Source organism: Carya illinoinensis, chromosome 11 (genome assembly GCF_018687715.1).
Source record: "Carya illinoinensis cultivar Pawnee chromosome 11, C.illinoinensisPawnee_v1, whole genome shotgun sequence".
NCBI lineage: Eukaryota > Viridiplantae > Streptophyta > Magnoliopsida > Fagales > Juglandaceae > Carya > Carya illinoinensis.
The window spans coordinates 7,087,669-7,107,993 of record NC_056762.1 but is presented as its reverse complement, the minus strand read 5'-3'; the positions used below and the strand labels follow the sequence as shown (position 1 = coordinate 7,107,993).

The window sequence follows — 20,325 nt, the reverse complement described above, 5'->3', positions numbered from 1 at the left end:
AACGTAAATGCTAGTAAAATAGTAAACAATGTCCTTAAGAGTCATTTAACTACATGCCTCTTCCATGTAAAAGCTTCATATGCTTTCCACCTCTTTGATCCAACGGCTACAAACTAACTCTACCTTACTAACTTTACCCTTAGTCAAATGCCGGCTATCTCAATTACTCATCTTCTTCGTTCTTCCTCGTACGCTAGCCTTCTAAAATGCCATTACTCTGCCTTTCCTCCATCTGCTACCAAGCTTGTGACAAAAATCACCAAAATAGAAAATGAGACACACAGACTTAGGCCAAAAACAGGGGCACGACATGAACAAAAACAGAGAAATAAAAAACCAGACAAATGAGGATGAAAATGGGGTAAAAAAACAGAGCAAGACCCGCTGATTTACCTGCAAAATAGAGAGAAAATGAGATGAAATAAAATAAATACAAGTGAGGGAAAATAAGGTTCGGTTTACAGCAGAAGAAATAAAAATCAAAGAGATAAATATGAGAACCAACCAACCAAACCCTCCCAACAACCCGTTGAAACCCTCCCAAAATGAGTAAAAAAATTGCAACTTTCAATCTACAAGAGCATCCCAAACCCAAACGAAACAATTGGTAACACCTATAAAAAATACCACCGAAACAACATAGAACGAAAGAGAAGGAGAAGATGAAGACCTAGAGAAACCAAGAGACAAGACCAAGTAGAATCGACGTTGGTCAGCGCAGAGAGGGGGAGGGAAAAATACAAATAGGTTCCATCAGATCTGGTGTGGCGCAAAGAGGGGAAGGAGAAGATAAGGATGAATATTGAATCGGCATGCTTAAAGGCCGTGGGCTTTGGCCGAATAGCATCTGCTCCTCGCTGTATCTGGGGACCAGATTTACGAGTTTGGATACAAGAATGCAAAGCAAGGAAACGATGGGCTTAGGGCCATGATAGAATTAAGTGATAGTTCATGTTACCAAGGTAGACAAAACATGTCCAGATAGCTCATAGGCCCATTCAGGATTCTTGGAGATACTCATGATGCCACGTGTTGATCTGACCTTAATAATAGTTTGTGAATAATTCTAGGTATAAACCTTAAATACACCCGTCAGTTTCAACTAAGCCTTTTGTAAAAAAATTAATTTCATTAAAAAAATATAATTTTTATTTTTTTGTATTTTTTCATGGTGAGGTCTACTTTTTTACAAATATTTTTGCACAAAACTTATTACACATCATTTCTTATAATTTATTTCAATTTTAAAAAGGAGAAGAAAAAAGTTAGTCTATATATAAGAAACTGGTATATTATTTGACTCATGACATGCCCATGACCATCATGAGTAACAATGCATTGATGAATTAACCGTACGTGCATGTAGCATGCAGATGATCCAAATAAATAAGAAAAAAATTATGAAATCATATACCAAACACAAATATTCTTGCTTGTCCTCGATCGATCAATAAAATTATATAACAATCTGAGCAGAATATGATAATATATTGGTATTATAAGAGTGATATATGCAGGCCAGGCGCACAATCGAATTAATTAATTAATGTACTCTCATGATCATTAATCTAATATATATTTGTGATATTATGCAATATTTTATTTGCTTATATTATGTGTTTTATCTGGTAGTGTTTGAGTTTTACTTACCTGCGGTACCATTTTTGGTTCTGTAGCTTTTGGTGCAGAGTTAGAGGACGAAGAGGAGGAGGCTTCGCCCGAGGATGAGGCTTCGCCGGGTTGCTGATGCTATGTTTTATATTTGTTTAGAACTGTATTTGTGTTTTGTAATATTTTATCTATGTACGTTTTAAACAGCTTGTATTACGTTAAGAAAAATTCTGGTACTTAGTTATGACTTTCGTTATCCGCTGCGTGTTCTTTCGTGCACATTTGTTGCCTTTGCACACACTTGGCACCCGTCGATAGGATGGTGACCCGAGTTGTCACCATCCGGACGTCTCGATTTCCCCGTGTTCGGGCATGGGGATTTGGGGGCGTCACAGGTGGTATCAGAGCGGTTTGGCTCTGGGTAAAACCACGTGTCTCGTAGGTAGTACCAGAATGTTTTTTTTTTAAGTTGTGTTTTAAAATTTATGTTAAGTATAGTTGTTTTATTTGTTTTATTTGTGTGAGCTTGTTTGCTTGTTTTTATTTATTTAGTTATGTTTTTGCATGTTGGTTTCTTTTGTTTCTTGCTGTGTAGTGTTCTTTTTTTTCGTTTTGTTGGTTTTATGATGGTTTTATTTGTTTTCTTAAAGGAGGGTCAAGAGTGGTGTTGTGGCAGGATTATGGGGAGACCAAGGAAAAATACTCAGGAGCCACGGGACAATACCTCCAAGGATGACTCCATAGCCAAAGCAATTTGGCAGATGACGGAGTTTATGCAACAGAGTGCGAGGTCTCAACAGGCAGGGCCTTGGCCACAACAAGGACCTTGGCCACCACAAGGGGGTCCTTGGCCACCATCAGGAGGACCTTATCCACCATCAGGAGAGCCTTGTCCGCAACAAGGAGGGTATTGGCCACAACCAGGAGGTCCCTGGCCATATCAGGGAAAGCCTTAGATGTATCCAGGAGGGTCCAGTAGCATGGTGCAAGCCGGATGCACCTATGAGCGCTTCCTGGCGCATAGGATTCCACACTTCATTGGAAATGAGGATCCACTTCAGGCTGGAAAATGGATCAAAGATCTGGAGAAGACTTTTGAGATGTGTGGGTGCACTGAGGCACAACAAGTACTTTACGCCAGCTATCTCTTGCAAGGTACCGCTTCTGATTGGTGGGATACCAAGAGGGTGCTATTGGAATCTGAACTGGGATCTTTCGCTGCGGTGACCTGGCAGCGTTTCAAGAAGGAGTTCAATGACCGCTTCTTTCCCGCATCGGTAAGGAAGCAAAAGGCAAGGGAGTTCTCCAATCTGGTCCAAGGGGGCGCGACAGTGGAACAGTACGCCCGGAGGTTCATAGAACTTAAGCGGTTTGCTCCTCACCTTGTCGCCACTGAGGAGATGCGAGCAGATCGTTTCCAGGAGGGGCTGCGTCATGACATACGCCGTATGGTGGTCAGCCATCGGATATCCACTTTTCAGGAGTTAGTGGATGTGGCCATCCTTGTAGAGCGGGAAAATAATCTGAGTATGGGCTCCTCTCCAGGGCATAAGAGGCGGAGTTTCTCTGGTGAAGGAAGCAGCTCGAGTTCGCCCCAGAAATTCGTTCAGCTAACCGGGACTCGACCTCAAGCATCCTCAAGTGTTCGCATGGGAGGACGTGTGCCTGTTTGTGGAGCTTGTAATAGAGCTCATGAGGGCGAGTGTCGGACGAGTAGCGGACCCCAGTGTTATCGGTGCAGCCAAGTGGGACATATTGCTCGGGATAGCCCCGTCAGAGTTCAAGGAAGCCGTGGAGGTAGACACGGTGGTAGAACCAACCCGAGACAAGCAGTGCAAGCCCGGGTTTATGCTGTCACACCCGAGAGGTGGATGATGAGGCACCAGCGACCCATGATGCTGGAGTAATCACAGGTATGGATTAATTTAATTTTTAAGTTGGATTTAATTTTTGGTGCATTTGGTTTCTTCGTTGTTTTTTTTGGATTTCATGGGTTGTGTGTTTGGTTCAGGAAGAGTCCGTTTGTATGAGTTTTATGCTTGTACTTTGTTTGATTCCGGTGCCTCACGATCGTTTGTGTCTTCCACGTTTGCTCGGGTGTGTAATTTGGTCACGGAGCCGTTGTCGAAGTCTATGGTAGTGGCTCTACCCGATGGTGAGATGGTGTGGTGTTCCAAGGTTGCTTTGGGATGCCCGTTAAATTTTGAGGGAAGATTCCTGGATGCTGATTTGGTGGTGTTCAAGCTGTTGGGTTTTGATATCATCCTCGGGATGGATTGGCTATACCGATATTATGCGAGTATTAATTGCAGAAGTCGGATAATTAGCTTTCAGCTTCCAGATGGTGATTGTCTGGAATTTGTGGGGAGTAGATTAAAAGAAAAGCCAATGATTATATCGGCGATTCAGGCAAGACGAGAGATTGCATGGGGAGCGGATGCATTCTTGGTGCAGATGGTGTCCACGCCGTCCGAGAAGAAGTCTTTGGCAGACATCCCAGTTGTGGAAGAATTCCCCGATGTGTTTGTGGATGACTTGCCCGGACTACCCCCTGTTCAGGAGATGGAGTTTGTTATAGATTTGGAACCTGGAGCGGCTCCTGTGCATAAAGCTCCTTATCGCATGGCACCGGCTGAATTGAAAGAGTTGAAGACTCAGTTGCAAGAACTGGTAGAGAAGGGATTTATTCAGCCTAGTACGTCGTCGTGGGGTGCACCAGTTTTATTTGTTAAGAAGAAAGATGGAACCCTCCGTATGTGTATTGACTATCGGGAATTGAACAAGGTGACCATAAAAAATAAATACCCTCTCCCGCGGATTGATGATTTGTTTGACCAGCTTCAAGGAGCAGCCGTGTTCTCTAAGATTGATCTGAGGTCGGGATACTACCAGCTGAGAATCAGAGACCAGGATGTGCCTAAAACTGCTTTCAGGTCGAGGTATGGGCATTATGAATTTAAGGTGATGCCGTTTGGGTTAGCTAATGCCCCTGTAGCGTTCATGGATTTGATGAATCGAGTGTTTCGACCTTATCTGGATTCCTTTGTGGTAGTATTTATTGATGATATACTGATTTATTCCCGAGATGTTGAAGAGCATGTGTATCATCTTAGTCTGGTACTAGAGAGATTGAGAGAACACCAGCTATATGCCAAGCTCAGCAAGTGTGAATTCTGGTTGGAAGAAGTTAAATTTCTTGGGCATGTAATTTCCCGGGGCGGAGTGGCAGTTGATCCTAGTAAGGTAGAAGCCATATTGTCATGGCAGCGCCCGACAACCGTGCGCGAGGTCAGGAGTTTCTTGGGGCTCGCCGGATACTACCGAAGATTTGTAGAGGGTTTTGCTCGCCTATCCGGACCTCTCACAGCTTTGACTCGGAAGAATACAGAATTTGTTTGGTCAGAGAAATGTGAGAGAAGCTTCCCGGAATTGAAGAACAGGTTGACAACGCCACCAGTGTTAGCACTCCCAGAACCGCATAAGCCATTCGTAGTCTTCAGTGATGCGTCTAAGTTCGGTTTGGGTTGTGTCCTTATGCAGGAAGGACGGGTTGTAGCCTATGCATCATGTCAGCTAAAGGACCATGAAAAGAATTATCCGACGCACGATCTAGAATTGGCTGCGATTGTTTTTGCCCTTAAGATCTGGCGGCACTTCTTGTATGGGGAAGCTTGCGAGGTATTTACCGATCACAAGAGCTTGAAGCATTTGTTTTCCCAGAAAAATCTGAATATGAGGCAGAGGCGATGGCTGGAGCTAATCAGTGACTATCAGTGTGAGATCAAGTACCATCCGGGGAAGGCTAATATAGTTGCTGATGCTTTGAGCCGGAAGTCTCATTTGGAAGATGAAGCCGAGCCGTCAGAATTGGAATCGTTGCTTTGTGGGATGAGAAGGCTCCTTATAGAGAGTTCGCAGCAAGTAGAGATTTTGTCTTCAGTTCTTGATATTCGGGTAACTGATTTTGAAGAGTTGAAAGCTCTCCAAAGAAAGGATCCGAAGCTGCTGAACATCAGGAAAAGAGTCCGAAAATCTCGAGGGCCGTTGCACTATAGCATGGATAGTGATGGGATACTTCGGTTCCGAGATCGCAGAGTGGTCCCAAAGGACTCAGATTTCAAAGAACGGATCATGGCGGAAGCTCATGCGGCCCCGTATTCAGTTCATCCCGGCAGTACAAAGATGTATCGAGACTTGAAGAAAAATTACTGGTGGGATGGAATGAAGAAGGACGTTGCCTTATATGTGGAGAAATGCCACACGTGCCGTCAGGTGAAGGCTGAGCATCAGAGACCTGCAGGTATGCTCCAACCCCTCCCTATTCCTGAGTGGAAATGGGATGATATCACGATGGACTTCGTGGTGGGTTTGCCGAGAATGCCTAGTGGGAAGAATTCTGTTTGGGTGATTGTGGACCGGTTAACGAAGAGTGCTCATTTTCTCCCTGTTAATAACACCGACTCTTTGGGTAAGTTGACCCGTTTGTATGTCAAAGAGATAGTGCGACTACACGGCGTACCAAAGAGTATAGTGTCGGATCGAGACCCGAGGTTTACGTCGCAGTTCTGGAAGAGTTTGCAGGCAGCTTTGGGTACTAAGTTGAAGTTCAGTACTGCTTATCACCCACAGACAGACGGCCAGTTAGAGCGCACCATTCAGACCCTGGAAGACATGTTACGAGCATGTGTCCTGGAATTCCAAGGGAGTTGGGAAAATCATTTGCCGCTCATTGAGTTTGCCTACAATAACAGTTTCCATGCGACTATTCAGATGGCCCCTTATGAAGCTCTTTATGGGAGAAAGTGCAGGTCGCCCTTGTGTTGGGATGAAGTTGGGGAGAGTAGGATAATCGGACCCGAAATAATTCAAGAGATGCAAAGCCAAGTCCGAGTCATCAGAGACAAAATGGCGGCAGCTCAGAGTCGCCAGAAAAGCTACGCTGACACCCGGAGGAGAGAGTTGTCTTTTGAAGTTGGTGATTGGGTTTACCTTAAAGTCTCTCCCATGAGAGGTGTTAAGCGTTTTGGTAAGAAGAGGAAACTAGATCCGAGGTACGTCGGCCCTTTTCAGATTCTGGAGAGAGTAGGGTCCGTCGCCTATAGAGTTGCTTTGCCAGATTATTTTGGGGATGTTCATGATGTCTTCCACGTATCATCCCTGAAGAAGAGCTTTGGACAGCAAGAGCCACGTTTCGTCGACCCAGCAGGTATTCAGTTGCAACCGGATCTCACATACGAAGTTGTTCCGTCGCAGATTTTGGATTGGAAGGAGCAACAGTTGAGGTCCAAGACGATACCTTTGGTTAAAGTGGCTTGGGGAGATCCGTTGGCACAAGACTTCTCTTGGGAGCGAGCAGCGGACATGAGGGAGCAGTACCCGTATTTGTTCGAATGAGGAAGGTATGTGTCTTAATCTTGATCACGGATGGTTTATGTGCTTTCTTGTGGCTTGCTTTAAGTTGGTGGTTGACTTGCAATTTCGAGGACGGAATTGTTTTTAAGGAGAGGAGGATGTGATGACCCGCTTTTGAGTATATTTTCACTGAAATAATTATTTTTATTTTAATTAATATATTAGTTTATTATTTTAATTTATTTGCGTTTTAAAATTGGTTTTTAATTTATTTGAGGTTGTATTTTATTCCTTTTAGTTGTTTTGTGGGTTTTAATCTCTTTTTGGGCAGTTTAGTTTTGCTTCCCGGAATGAGGATTAGATCTCCTCTTTTCCCTACATCTCTTTTCCTTTTTTTCTTTCTTTTTCTTTTTCCTTTTTCTTTTTTTTTCTTCTTCTTTCCTTTTTCCCTTCTTTTTCTTTTTTTCTTCTTTTTCTTTTCTCTCTCCCGCGTTCGAACCCCCCTCCCCCGATCGGCTCTCTCTCTCTTCCCTCTCCCTCACGGCCGAACGCCTCTTCAGCCCAACCCAGTGCCGTCCGGCCACCGTTCGGCCCCCCACCGGTCCCATTCTCTTCCCCTCCCTCCGGCGCACCACCCCTCCGAAGGCCACCCCCAACCGGCCGGCCGTTTGGCCGGAAAAGCTCCAAGAAGGGCGCACAGATTTTGCTCCGATCCGCCGCCGTCGCTCCACCTCCGGCCACCATTTCTTCACCACTTCATCACCGACTCCTTGCCGTCCTAACCCACCCATTTCCGGCCTCCAACGACCACCGGAACAGCTCCTACGAGCTTAGTTTCCGATTTGCACTTTCCGGCCATTTCCGGCGATTCCGCCGCCACCCACGGCCGTTCATCACTTCCAATAGCTTCACAACCATTCCTAGACCATTCCCTATCAATTTCGTGTCCTAGTTTGTCCCCGTTTAAAAGTGGGTTTTTCACAACCCACGGCCACAGTGAATTTTCACTGTGACGTCGCTTTTCCGGCGCCGTTTGCAACGCCGCGTGTTTTCTAAAATTGTCATATAGCGCTGTAAGTATTTTCCAAACCCTATTTTCAGATTTAAATATATATCGCTCATACAATTTATTTATTGTTGTTGGTTGTTGATTCCGGACTGAGTCCGAGGAGTTTGGGGGTCGGATGGATGGAGGACAGAGTTGTCTGTTTAATTGTTTTATGTTGTTTGATTATTTTATTATGCATTGTTATGGCATTGCATGGTGCATGCACGTGTGTTTGTGGAATTGTGTGAAAAGCCTGTGTATTGGCGTGAGTGGTTTTACGGGTGCGTGTGTATCACGAGCCCAAGCTGGGATGAGTTATTATCCAGGTGGAGCTCCTCTGGTCACTCGGGAGCGGAATAAACTGAGTGATGTCCCCTGAGTTGTCGCTAGACGACGGGAGCGGGGGCTAGGGGTTGCTTGGCTACGAACGCGCCGGGCGCGGAACCGGGCATCGCCCTACGCACCGACTCCGTGGCCCTTCGCTGGTGAGGGCTAGAGGATGCTTGGCTACGCACGCGCGGGGCGCTGAACTGGGCATCGCTTGTTAGGTGTCACACGCGTGGTGGTACTCTGCGGTGTGGCACTGGAGCCAGGGTGTGCGGATGACCCCTAGGGGAGGTCATGGTGAACGCGGTTAAAATTGGATAATGGTTTGAGAGGCCAAATGGGACTTTTGGTGTGGTATTGGGCCAAATGGACTTTTGGCGAGATATTGGGCCAAATGTGACTTTTGGCGTGTTAGTTAGAAAGGTTGTCTGTTTTTGGGTCAAATGGATTTTTGGCGTGTGTGGAAAACTGGTGTTTTATGGGCTTGGTGCATTGGGCATGTTTCATGCATCTTGTTTGAGTTTTATGTGTTTTATCTGGTAGTGTTTGGGTTTTACTTACCTGCGGTACCATTTTTGGTTCCGTAGCTTTTGGTGCAGAGTTAGAGGACGAAGAGGAGGAGGCTGAGCCCGAGGATGCGGCTCCGCCGGGTTGCTGATGCTATGTTTTATATTTGTTTAGAACTGTATTTGTGTTTTGTAATATTTTATCTATATACGTTTTAAACAGCTTGTATTACATTAAGAAAAATTCTGGTACTTAGTTATGACTTTCGTTATCCGCTGCGTGTTCTTTCATGCACATTTGTTGCCTTTGCACACACTTGGCACCCGTCGATAGGATGGTGACCCGGGTTGTCACCATCCGGACGTCTCGATTTCCCCGTGTTCGGGCATGGGGATTTGGGGGCGTCACAGGTTTTTGGGTAAATGGTTTTTGGGTGCGTGTGTCTCACGAGCCCAAGTCGGGATGGGTTATTATCTCGGTGGATCTCCTCTGGTCACTCGGGAGTGGATAAAACTGAGTGACATCCCCTGGGTTGTCGCAGGGCGACGACCGGATCGCACGATACGGTAACACTGTTGTGTCGACTCCGTGGTCCCTAGAGTGGCGGGGACTAGAGGATGGCCTGGCCAGGTACGCGCGGGGCGCGAGTCTGGACATCACTCGTTTAGGTGTCACATGCGTAGTCGTTACCTACGGTGTGACATAGAGCCAGGGTGTGCGGGTGATCCCTAGGGGAGATCATGGTGCATGCATAACCGGATTGTTTTTATGGTTTTCGGATGTGGGCCATTTTCTGGGAAAATGGCGATGTTGGTTTTTGAGGCTTTTGATCCATTTTCTGGGAAAATGGTGGTTTGGGCCATTATCTGGGATAATAACGAGACTTGGTTTTAAGGATATGTTTTTGTGGGCCAAATGGGTTTTTGGCATGTGTGGAAAAATATGATTTTATGGGTTTTGCGCATTGGCATCACTTCACGCATATTGTCTGAGTTCTATATGTTTTTATCTGGTGGTGTTTGGATTTTACTTACCTGCGGCACCATTTTTGGTTCCGTAGATTTTGGTGCAGAGATCGAGGATGAGGAGGAGGAGGCTGAGCCCGAGGATGCGGCTCCGCCGGGGTGCTGAAGTTTATGCTTTGTATTTAGTTTAAAATTATGTTTGTGTCCCGTAATATTTTAATATGTATGTTTTGAATAGTTTTGTATTAAATTAAGAAAAATTCTGGTACTTAGTTATATGACTTTGCTATTCGCTGCGTGTCCCTTCGTGCACATTTGTTGCTTTTGCACACTTTTGGCACACGTCGTTAGGGTGGTGACCCGTGATGTCATCATCCGGACGTCTCGATTTTCCCGTGTCCGTGCGTGGGGATTTGGGGGCATCACAGAAATCGTTTTCCAACAAAATGGTCGCTCTTTTCAAATATATTGACATCTACACTTATAAGCTTTGACTGACTTTCTCGTCATGGAATCTCTCGGCTATCTGCTTAAGGAAAACACTAATCCCACAGAAAGGGATTACCGAAATTTTTTACCGAAAACTGTTTTGAATTTTTTTTTTGCTTAGTGATTAAGTAAGTGTTTTTAAATGAATATGTGATTTTTTTTATTTTTAAAAAATATTTAAATAGTTTTAAAAAATGTTAAAAGAAAAATTGAAAAAAAAAAAGAAAGAGAAATGCACTGATCGGTAGAAGATTTCTGTAGAAATCTTCTGTAGACGTAACAACGTCCATCTGCTTAATTATAATGACTTAAATGAATACCATTATGAACCACATATGTCTACAGAATTAAATGGAACGAAGACTTCCGCAAACTACGTGCAGAAAAAAATACATTAATAGTTCTCGTAGACAATATAATTTTCTTTTTCCAGGCCCCGTTATAACTTACTAACCATTTTTTTTTTTCTTTTTATAAAAGGTGGACAAAGTCCACTATATATATTCAAGGAGTCCTCTCTTTAGGTGGAGGGAAACCATGTTACATAATGGAATTACTCATACTAAACAAAGGACTCCAAACAAAAAAGGAAGAACCAGAGCACCATTGGACACTACAAGGACTAACGGATACGCAGAAAGGGAAGAGCAAGCTTGTCCGTTCGGATGAGGCCACGAAGTTTCCTTGGTAAGAGCATTACGTTGTTCCATATTTGGATGTTTAGCTGAGTTTTTCTTTCAGTGACCGCCGACCCACATGTATAAATTGTATTCTTTTATTTCTTTGAATCCTTTATTTCCGCCGCAGCATCAAGGAATTTTCTTCTCCATTTCCTCCTGACAGCATATCAATTGTCCGCACCAAGTCTCTCACCTACTCTCGACGGCACTCCCCATAACTCTGTCTCTCTCTCTCTCTCCCCTCTCGATTATTTTTAGTTTCGTCGTGAAGCCGCTGCACTACGCATCTCTGTTTTTAATTGTTTCATACACCGAAAACCAACCTGCTTCTATGTAAAGGACGTCTCCCACTACCGAATATAATGGTTTGCTTTTGCGATTAAAAATTAAAACTTTGAAAACTTCTTAATGTTTTCATAGGTAAGAAGTTTTATAAAAACAAATATACATTTTAATTTACTAATTTTTATTTCAAAATATATCAAGTTTCTTAATTCTCAAGTTTTCATATCCCTAGATCTCATCTTATTTTAATACTATTCCCTCTAATAATATATTTTAAATAAACAGTATATTAACATGAATATACACTGTAAAGAAATAAAAGTTGTATCAAACGTGCAGCAAAATATTTGGTAATTCATAACTTAATCACTTCTTAATTGAGATGTGTATTTTTATTTAAAAGATTTTGGTTAAGTAAAATTACTAAAGCAATGTGCATTAACAGACATAATTCATTCACCGAAATCGTTTTTCCATATCTCATGACTTTTCCAAATACATCCAAATCCCAAAACATCATGAAAGTTACTTACACATCGAAATCGTTTTCCAACAAAATGGTCGCTCTTTTCAAATATATTGACATGTACACCTTATAAGCTTTGACTGACTTTCTCGTCGTGGAATCTCCCGGCTATCTGCTTAATTATAGTGACTTAAATGAATACGGCCATTATGAACCACAAATGTCTACAGAATTAAATGGAACGAAGACTTCCGCAAACTAGGTGCAGAAAAAAATACATTAACAGTTCTCGTAGACAATATAATTTTCTTTTTCTAGGCCCGGTTATAACTTACTAACCATTTGGATGTTTAGCTGAGTGTTGTCGAACAAGTGAAGATATTCAATATTTTTCTTTTTATGTTATGATAAATTCTTAGCTATAGTTACAAGAATTAAATATTGAATTTAATTAATGCGCATGCGGTGGAATTGATTATATATTCACGTTTGTGGCAAGTACTTCTGCATTATCAACTTTGTAATCTAATGAAATCCTAATCAATAAAAAAGAACATGAGCGTAGAAAAAAAGGAACAAAGACTTTGACAAATTATAGTGACTAATTAATTATATCAAGACCATTATGTCTATAACTCTACCAAAAAAAGGAACAAAGACTTTGAACAAATTAGAAGCGTAGAAAAAATGCACTAATCCATAAATGAGCAAAATGATAGGGATGAAGACTGCCTCCTTCAACACATGAATTACTGAGAAATTGTTGCGAGAAAGTTGAACGTATTGTGAAGGCTGCATCAGATCGATCAATATCGCTAGCCTTAAATTATTATCTAAACTTGATCGGCCGGGACCTAATTAAAATCAGAGAAAGATAAATATACGAAATGAGTCTTATAATATTTATTGATTCCTATTTAAATTTTATAGATAGTATTAAATTCTCAATAAATATTGTCTAAGGGGTTGCTTGGGAACTTACATGAGAATTTCTCATCTCATGATAAACTTCTCATAATTCATTTTCCAAATGTCATTCAAACACAAAATACTTTAATTTCAAATTTTCAACTTTTTCATCGAATCATTAGTACTTAATTATTACAATTTTCTAAACTTTCAAACAAAATAAAACAAATAATTTAATTTTTTCAAATCTTAAAACAAAAATTATATTCAAACAATTTTTAAATTTTATAATATTTTTATTCAACTTTTTCTCTCTTTCATTTCCCAAAATTAATAAAATATCTTAACTCAAATAATTTTATTTCTATTTACAAACCATTTACTTACTATTCACAGAACTCTCATCTTATCTCATTATCCAAATATGTCCTAATTGATCATTTCATGTGTTTAATTATAACTTTTAATTAAAACTTTCAAGTTGGAATTGAACAATGAACTTGTGGGATATTTTTCGATTCATGAATGGTAGGCACGTACAATAATGCATCCCATAACTGTCCATGCCATTTGTCTTGACTTGCAACTTGCAATTAGAGGCGGCTTCATGCTTACAAGAATGAGTCTTCTTCAGTGCGGGCTCCTTTCTATGTTGACTTAGAAGACTTTAGAATTTTCTGCTCTCCTGCTATTTCTTTCAATTTGCTGTCTTTGACAACTCCCAAAAAAGACTTGAAAATAACGTCTTAATCAAGTCATTTCCTTGATTTCTTCTCAAAATCATTGATAGGGATTACTTCCCAATGAGTATATGCAAACTGATCAGTTGGAATTGTAAATGAACAAGACTACTCGGTAAGCTCCTCGAGATCGGCTCGATCAAAGTACTCAAGCTTGGCTCAATTAATTTATTAAATAAGAGGTCCATTAATTGGTTATTAAATAAATAACTCGTATAAAACTCAATTTAACTCAAATAAGTTCGTATAAATCTGAATAACTTCATATTTATTATTTTTGTATACTATTATCTTTAACTTTGCAGTGATAAGATCTGAAGTATTTAAAAGTATAAGAGGAAATCATGTTCCTTAGGTGATTTGGTAAACTCAGCTTGAGTTAGACTCATTGATAAACTCAAGCTCAAGCTAGACTCGTATTCAAATAAAACTTAAATGAACAAGTCTTCAATGTCCATTACTCACTCGACTCGACTCCTTCACACCCCTAGACTCAATATATTAGGAATGAGTACTTTATTTGAATTTGTTTCATCTAAGAATATCTCAAGAAAACAAATTATGCAAATGACTAAAAGGTTATATTAAGATCAATCGATGTCCACGTCTAAATACATTTTTGAATACCATGAATTTTGCATGATTCACTCAAGATTAATTATTAAAAAATATATAGATAGAAAAAATGGGAGGTTTTACTTATCTATAGTAAGCAAGAAATGAAGCATGGATGACCTGAATATGAATGTTCATTGTTTCGAGAGACAAGATATATATATATATATATAGTACTACTCACCATCAACAAAATGCATGAATTTACAATTGACCAAGTTGTTACTTTTTATATATGCTATGATAAATTCTTATATTAGTTACAAGAATTAAATATTGAGTTTAATATTGAGCATGCGGTGGAATTGATTATATGATCAAGACCGTACGTTATGAACCACAATTGCCTTATATATCTCTACCTAAAATGGAACGAAGACTTCAACAAATTAGAAGCGCAGAAAGAATAGGCAAAAATCATCGATCGGAGAGAAAATGGATTTCTTTTTCCAGCCGGTGGCCGGGTTATGATTGACTGAAATGGTTGGAAAGTACTATCTAAACTTGATCTGGACCTAAAATACAAGAAATAGAAATATATAAAGTAAGTAATATAAAATTTATTGATTTTCTTTTAAATTTTGGATAGTATTAAATTTTTATATATAAATGTTGTATATATAATTCACTTAATGTGTTTATAATATCTCTTAATTAAAACTTTCAAGTTAATTATTAGGAGATAGCTTATAAATAAAGCCCTCAAGTTTCAGACGATGCTCTACAAACAATAACAATGGGATCATTAACCATTAAGAAAGTATTTTCGCTTCTCACCAGCTTTGTCACCCTATTTGCTCAGTTGGTTCCTAATTCACTGGAAGCTGCTTTTACTTCAAAAGAAGTTACTGCTCTTCTTAATTCATCGAGCAAGTTATTTAATTACAGAGAAATCGTTATACGTACAACAAAACAAACAGAGCGGCCTAAATATGAGTTTCATTAAATGCTGGTTTGGATTAAAAAATGAGATGATATAATTTTAAATAGGTTTATTTGGTACGTACCCACTACCCACCGGCCGCATCATAGAAAAACAAGGCAGTACTATGCCTAGTCCCTTGACTTCGACTAATATCTTTATAATTGTCCCCTCGAGCAAATTTAAAAGCAAGAGCATGCAGTTCTCCATTAAAAAGCGCACCTTGCCACCAACCAATTAAATTTGAACTACAAGAAAAGACTTTGCTGCTTACCATTTTGGACTATATACCTAAATTCAATCGGCAATTGCTGCTTTTTCTTTGCAATTAACATCATATATATATAAATTCGATATTTTAACGTCAAGTATAATATTTACTTGTGTTAAAAAATCTACAATCTCTCGACTAGTCACATATATATGCTGCTGGCCCGCATGAATTCAATTGAACACTACTGCATGGCGTGGGTTAACTACTGACTTGTCATGTGATCGTATTAGTTCGGTAGTCATATAACAAAACAAACAGAGCGGTCTAAATGAGAGTTTTATTAATTCTAGTTATTTGGTCGACTCTCTTGACCGGGGAAACTTCCTCTTATCTTTTTGTTCCAACCTAATTAATTGAGATCCTATCATTTCTGTTTCTAGTGGGAAAACGTATGAACATAGCGAAAAGATGAACGCATGAAGTCTTCTGGAAGGATAATTGTTACTAAATAGCCTTTATGAAAATTGTTATTACCTTTTCTCCTTCTCTCTCTCTTCGATCTGTTAGAATATATACAAATTCCAGTCAAATTATTACTAAGTCAGCAAACTTTTAGAATAAAAATCTAGTGTGCGAATATCCCTTTACAATATATACAAATTCCAGTCAAATTATTACTATAAAAATCTAGCTAGTGTGTTACAATATCTCTACCGGAAAATTAAGGAACGAAGACTTTGACATGCAAGAATTCGACCGAAGTTCGTAATTAAAAACAATACTAATATTATTCTTAGGGAACACGTTTTGATTTTCCCAGCCATTGACGTGAGTGGATCAGTGTTCAATGTACCGTGGAATCTAGTAGAGGAGAATTTCCAACCATGAATTGCCGAGAAATTGTTGCAAGAAAGTAGAATGTACTGGGAAGGTTGGGATCCATGTCCCTAGCTAGCCCTTAAATTATTTTCTAAACTTGAACAGTATCTATCAAGTGAGTCCAACAATACTTATTAATTACCATTTAAACTTTTTGGATAATATTAAATTCTCGTACAATTCACTTCAGTATTTATCTCTCTGAATTAAAACTTTCAACTTCAAACAAGGAAGTTGTGAGATACATGCATTTCGATTGATGAGTGGTAGGCCCGTACAATATTGCTTATAAATAAAGCCCTTAACTATCATACGCTCTACAAACAAAAACAATGGGATCATTAGCCATTAAGAAAGTAATTTCCCTTCTCATCAACTTTGTCCTATTTGCTCAGTTGGTTTCATCACTGGAAGCTGCTTTTTCTTCTAATTCTTCCAAAGAAGCTACAGCTCTTCTTACATGGAAAAACAGCCTCCAAAATGACTCCCAATCTCACTTATCTTCATGGACTTCAGTTTCTTCTTCCAATCTAAACCTAAGTAGGCAGAATCCATGCAATTGGCTCGGTATTTCATGCAACCTTGCTGGAAGCGTCGTCAAAATAAACCTTACTGAATCTAGCTTACAAGGTATGCTTCATGGATTTTCTTTTTTGTCATTTCCAAATCTTGCGTACATTGATCTTTACATGAACGCTCTTTTTGGAACAATTCCACCTCAAATTGGCTCCCTGTCAAAACTCGAATATCTCGATTTGTCCTTTAATCAGTTTTCAGGAAAAATCCCACCAGAAATTGGAAAGCTAACTAATCTTAAGGTCCTCCACCTTGTAGAAAATAACCTCAATGGCTCCATTCCTGAAGAAATAGGGTGCCTACACTTTCTAACTGAACTTGCTCTTTACAAAAACCATATAGACGGTTCCATCCCATCTTCTCTAGGCAATTTGAGCAACTTGGTTAACTTGTTTCTTTATGACAATGAACTTTCTGGTTTCGTTCCTCCAGAAATGGGAAACCTCTCCAATTTGGATCAACTTTTCATTAGTGGGAACCACCTGACAGGTCCAATCCCTCCCAGTTTCGGGAACTTGAAAAAGCTAACCATCTTGTCCATGTTTGATAATTCACTTTTCGGTCCCATCCCTTCAGAAATTGGAAATTTGAATTCCCTACAGGAATTAAGTCTTCTTCAAAATAATCTTTCTGGTTCAATTCCAGCTTCATTAGGTGATTTGGTAAATCTTACCCTACTTCACCTGAATAATAATAGCCTTTCTGGATCCATTCCTACAGAATTGGGAAACTTGAGTTCTCTCAAATTTCTACAATTGGATCAAAACCAGCTACATGGTTCTCTTCCAACTCCATTTGCTAATTTGAGCAATTTGGTAATTGTATCCCTTTATGAAAACCAACTTACCGGTTCTATTCCTCAAGGAATTGGAGATCTCATCAACTTGGTTTTACTAAGACTAGACACAAACCAATTTACTGGTAATTTGCCTCAAAATATTTGCCAAGGTGGATCACTTCAGTACTTTGTTGCAAGCAACAATCATTTGGACGGCCGAATTCCCAAAAGCTTCAAAAATTGCACAAGCATAGTCAGAGTCCTATTAGGAGGTAACCAACTCATTGGAGATATATCTAAGGACTTTGGTGTCTATCCAAACTTGGAGTTCATAGATCTCAGCCATAATCGATTTAATGGAAAGATCTCAAGTAATTGGGGACAGTGTCCACAACTACAAATGCTACGACTGGGTAACAACAATATTACTAGTAGCATACCACACGAGATTGGAAACTGGACTCAACTTGGTGAACTTGATCTTTCTTCAAATCATATATTTGGGACTATTCCAAAAGAATTCGGAAGGCTGATTTCTCTACAGCGATTGAGGATGAATGGCAATAAACTCTCTGGTGCTATACCTTTTGAATTTGGGTTATTGACAAATCTTGAATATCTTGACTTGTCCTCTAACAAGCTGAGTAAGTCAATTCCAAGTAATTTTGGGGACTTCGTGAAATTGATCAACTTGAATTTAAGCCACAACAATTTTAGCGAAGGGATTCCAACGCATCTCCTAACCATATCTCATATCTCCAAATTAGATATAAGTTATAACTCTTTAAATGGAGAGATACCATCGGAAATTAAAAAACTGGAGAGCTTAGTGATCTTAAATCTCTCCCACAATTATCTTTCTGGTCTTATTCCATCAACATTCGAAGACATGCATGGCCTGTTGTATGTTGACATATCTTACAATGAGTTGCAGGGTCCCATTCCTAATAGCAGTGCGTTTCTAACAGCTCCTGTAGAAGCATTACAAGGGAACAGGGGATTGTGCGGTAATGTTACAGGACTACAACCTTGCAATGCTTCCATGATATACAAACATAGCTCAAAAAGGGGACACAAAGTCGTGTTTCTTCTCGTTTTCCCGCTTTTAGGAGTAGTTTCTGTTCTACTTTCTTTCTTTGGGCTTTTTGTTTTTATGCAAAGAAGAAAGACAGATCCAAAATCCAAACAAAGCAAGACCGAGGGCCAAGTACTATTTCTTTCAATATTACATTTCAATGGAAGAACATTGTATGATGAAATCATAAAAGTGACAAATGGTTTTGATGCTCTATATTGCATTGGGAAAGGAGGACATGGAACTGTCTATAAAGCTGAGCTAACTTCAGGTGACATTGTAGCCGTTAAGAAATTCAATCGACCACTAGATGATGCTGGTGGGAACAAATTTCAAAAGGAGTTCTTGAATGAGATAAGGGCATTGATAGACATACGACATCGAAACATTGTTAAACTTTATGGTTTTTGTCCCCATGTGCAACATTCCTTTTTGGTTTGTCAGTATCTAGAGAGGGGTAGCTTATCCCTAATCTTAGGCAACGAAGATGCTGCTAAAGTATTGGGCTGGAGTAAGAGATTGAATATTGTTAAAGGTGTGGCATATGCCTTGTCTTACATGCACCATGATTGCTTCCCTCCGATTATTCATCGTGACATATCAAGTAGCAACATCTTGCTGGATTCTCAATTTGAGGCTCACGTTTCAGACTTTGGCACTGCTAAGCTTTTGGAGCTAGACTCATCCAATTGGACTTCCCCTGCAGGAACTTATGGATATATTGCACCAGGTAAATTATTTCATTGTCCTATCAAAGAATAGTATACATATGTGTTGATTTTATCCTTTGCCTTCATTTCTTTGCTTTGCAGAGCTTGCTTATACAATGAAGGTAACTGAAAAATGTGATGTGTATAGCTTTGGGGTTTTGGCAATCGAAGTCATTAGGGGAAAGCATCCAGGTGATTTCATCTCCACACTATCAACGCCGTTAGATATGCAGAACATACAGATGAAAGATGTGTTGGACCAACGGCTTCCATTTCCAACAACTCAAGTTGAAAATGAACTTATAATAGTTACACAGCTTGCCATGAAATGCTTAAATGTCTGTCCACAATCAAGGCCGACGATGCACATGATTTCTAAAGTGTTATCGACAAATATTGCACATTCCTAGAGCCATCCAGACGTGCATTGCCAACTTGGAAGTCAAGAGTTGAAGATTATAGACTATCGAGATAATAATTAAAAAGAATAAGTGCTAAGATCATGTTTTAGTCGAAGATACTTAATTATTAGATCATTTTCTTTCCATCCCAAGTATTTACGTGCAGCTTTACTTGTCATTTGTATGAGTGTTAATGTATCTTTTTGTTTTATCATCTCATTTCCTTCAATTTAGTTCCAACTATATCAATCAACCAAAGTGTCTTTTAAGAGTATAATTGTGGCAAGTTTTTGCAACTCAGTGGTTTGCTTGTTCTCAAATTTTTAATAGAAGCCCATGTGATTTGAAACTATTGGAGTCGAAGAATTTAATTTTAAAAAGTGAGAGCTTGAGACACCAATTTTACTTTTTATTTTAGAAGTACTGTTATATATAATTTTTTTAGACCTGCATCATATTTTTTTATATATTCTATAAAAAATGCAAAACAAAATAATAGCTTGTGGCTAGCAATATGGAGGGGCAAATCACCGCACATAAGGAGGCTACCAAGTGGAGGGGGATCCTCTCCGCTAACACTAATAGAACTGTTATTATAAATGTAGTGTGGTGTAATTAGGATCTTCAATGACAAAATTTAGCCTGATTGAAGAGTTATTATTTGGCATTCTTGGAATATCGACATGTCACTACAACAAAATTAAGATTTAGTGACGCTTTAGAATTAGTGACAGTCCCTAAACTGTCACAAAAAATTAGTTTTTGTGACGGTTTAT

At 39.7% G+C, this 20,325-nt stretch overlaps 1 protein-coding gene across 1 annotated transcript; it reads left to right on the top strand.

Moving 5' to 3' along the window:
• Positions 1-16,322: 16,322 nt before the first annotated feature.
• LOC122282893 (MDIS1-interacting receptor like kinase 2-like) lies at positions 16,323-19,898 on the top strand. The gene is made up of 2 exons (XM_043094952.1): positions 16,323-19,168; positions 19,251-19,898. Exons 1-2 carry the CDS (start codon positions 16,342-16,344, stop codon positions 19,556-19,558), a joined length of 3,135 nt encoding a protein of 1,044 aa, XP_042950886.1. The 5' UTR covers positions 16,323-16,341; the 3' UTR covers positions 19,559-19,898.
• The last annotated feature ends 427 nt before the right edge of the window (positions 19,899-20,325 follow it).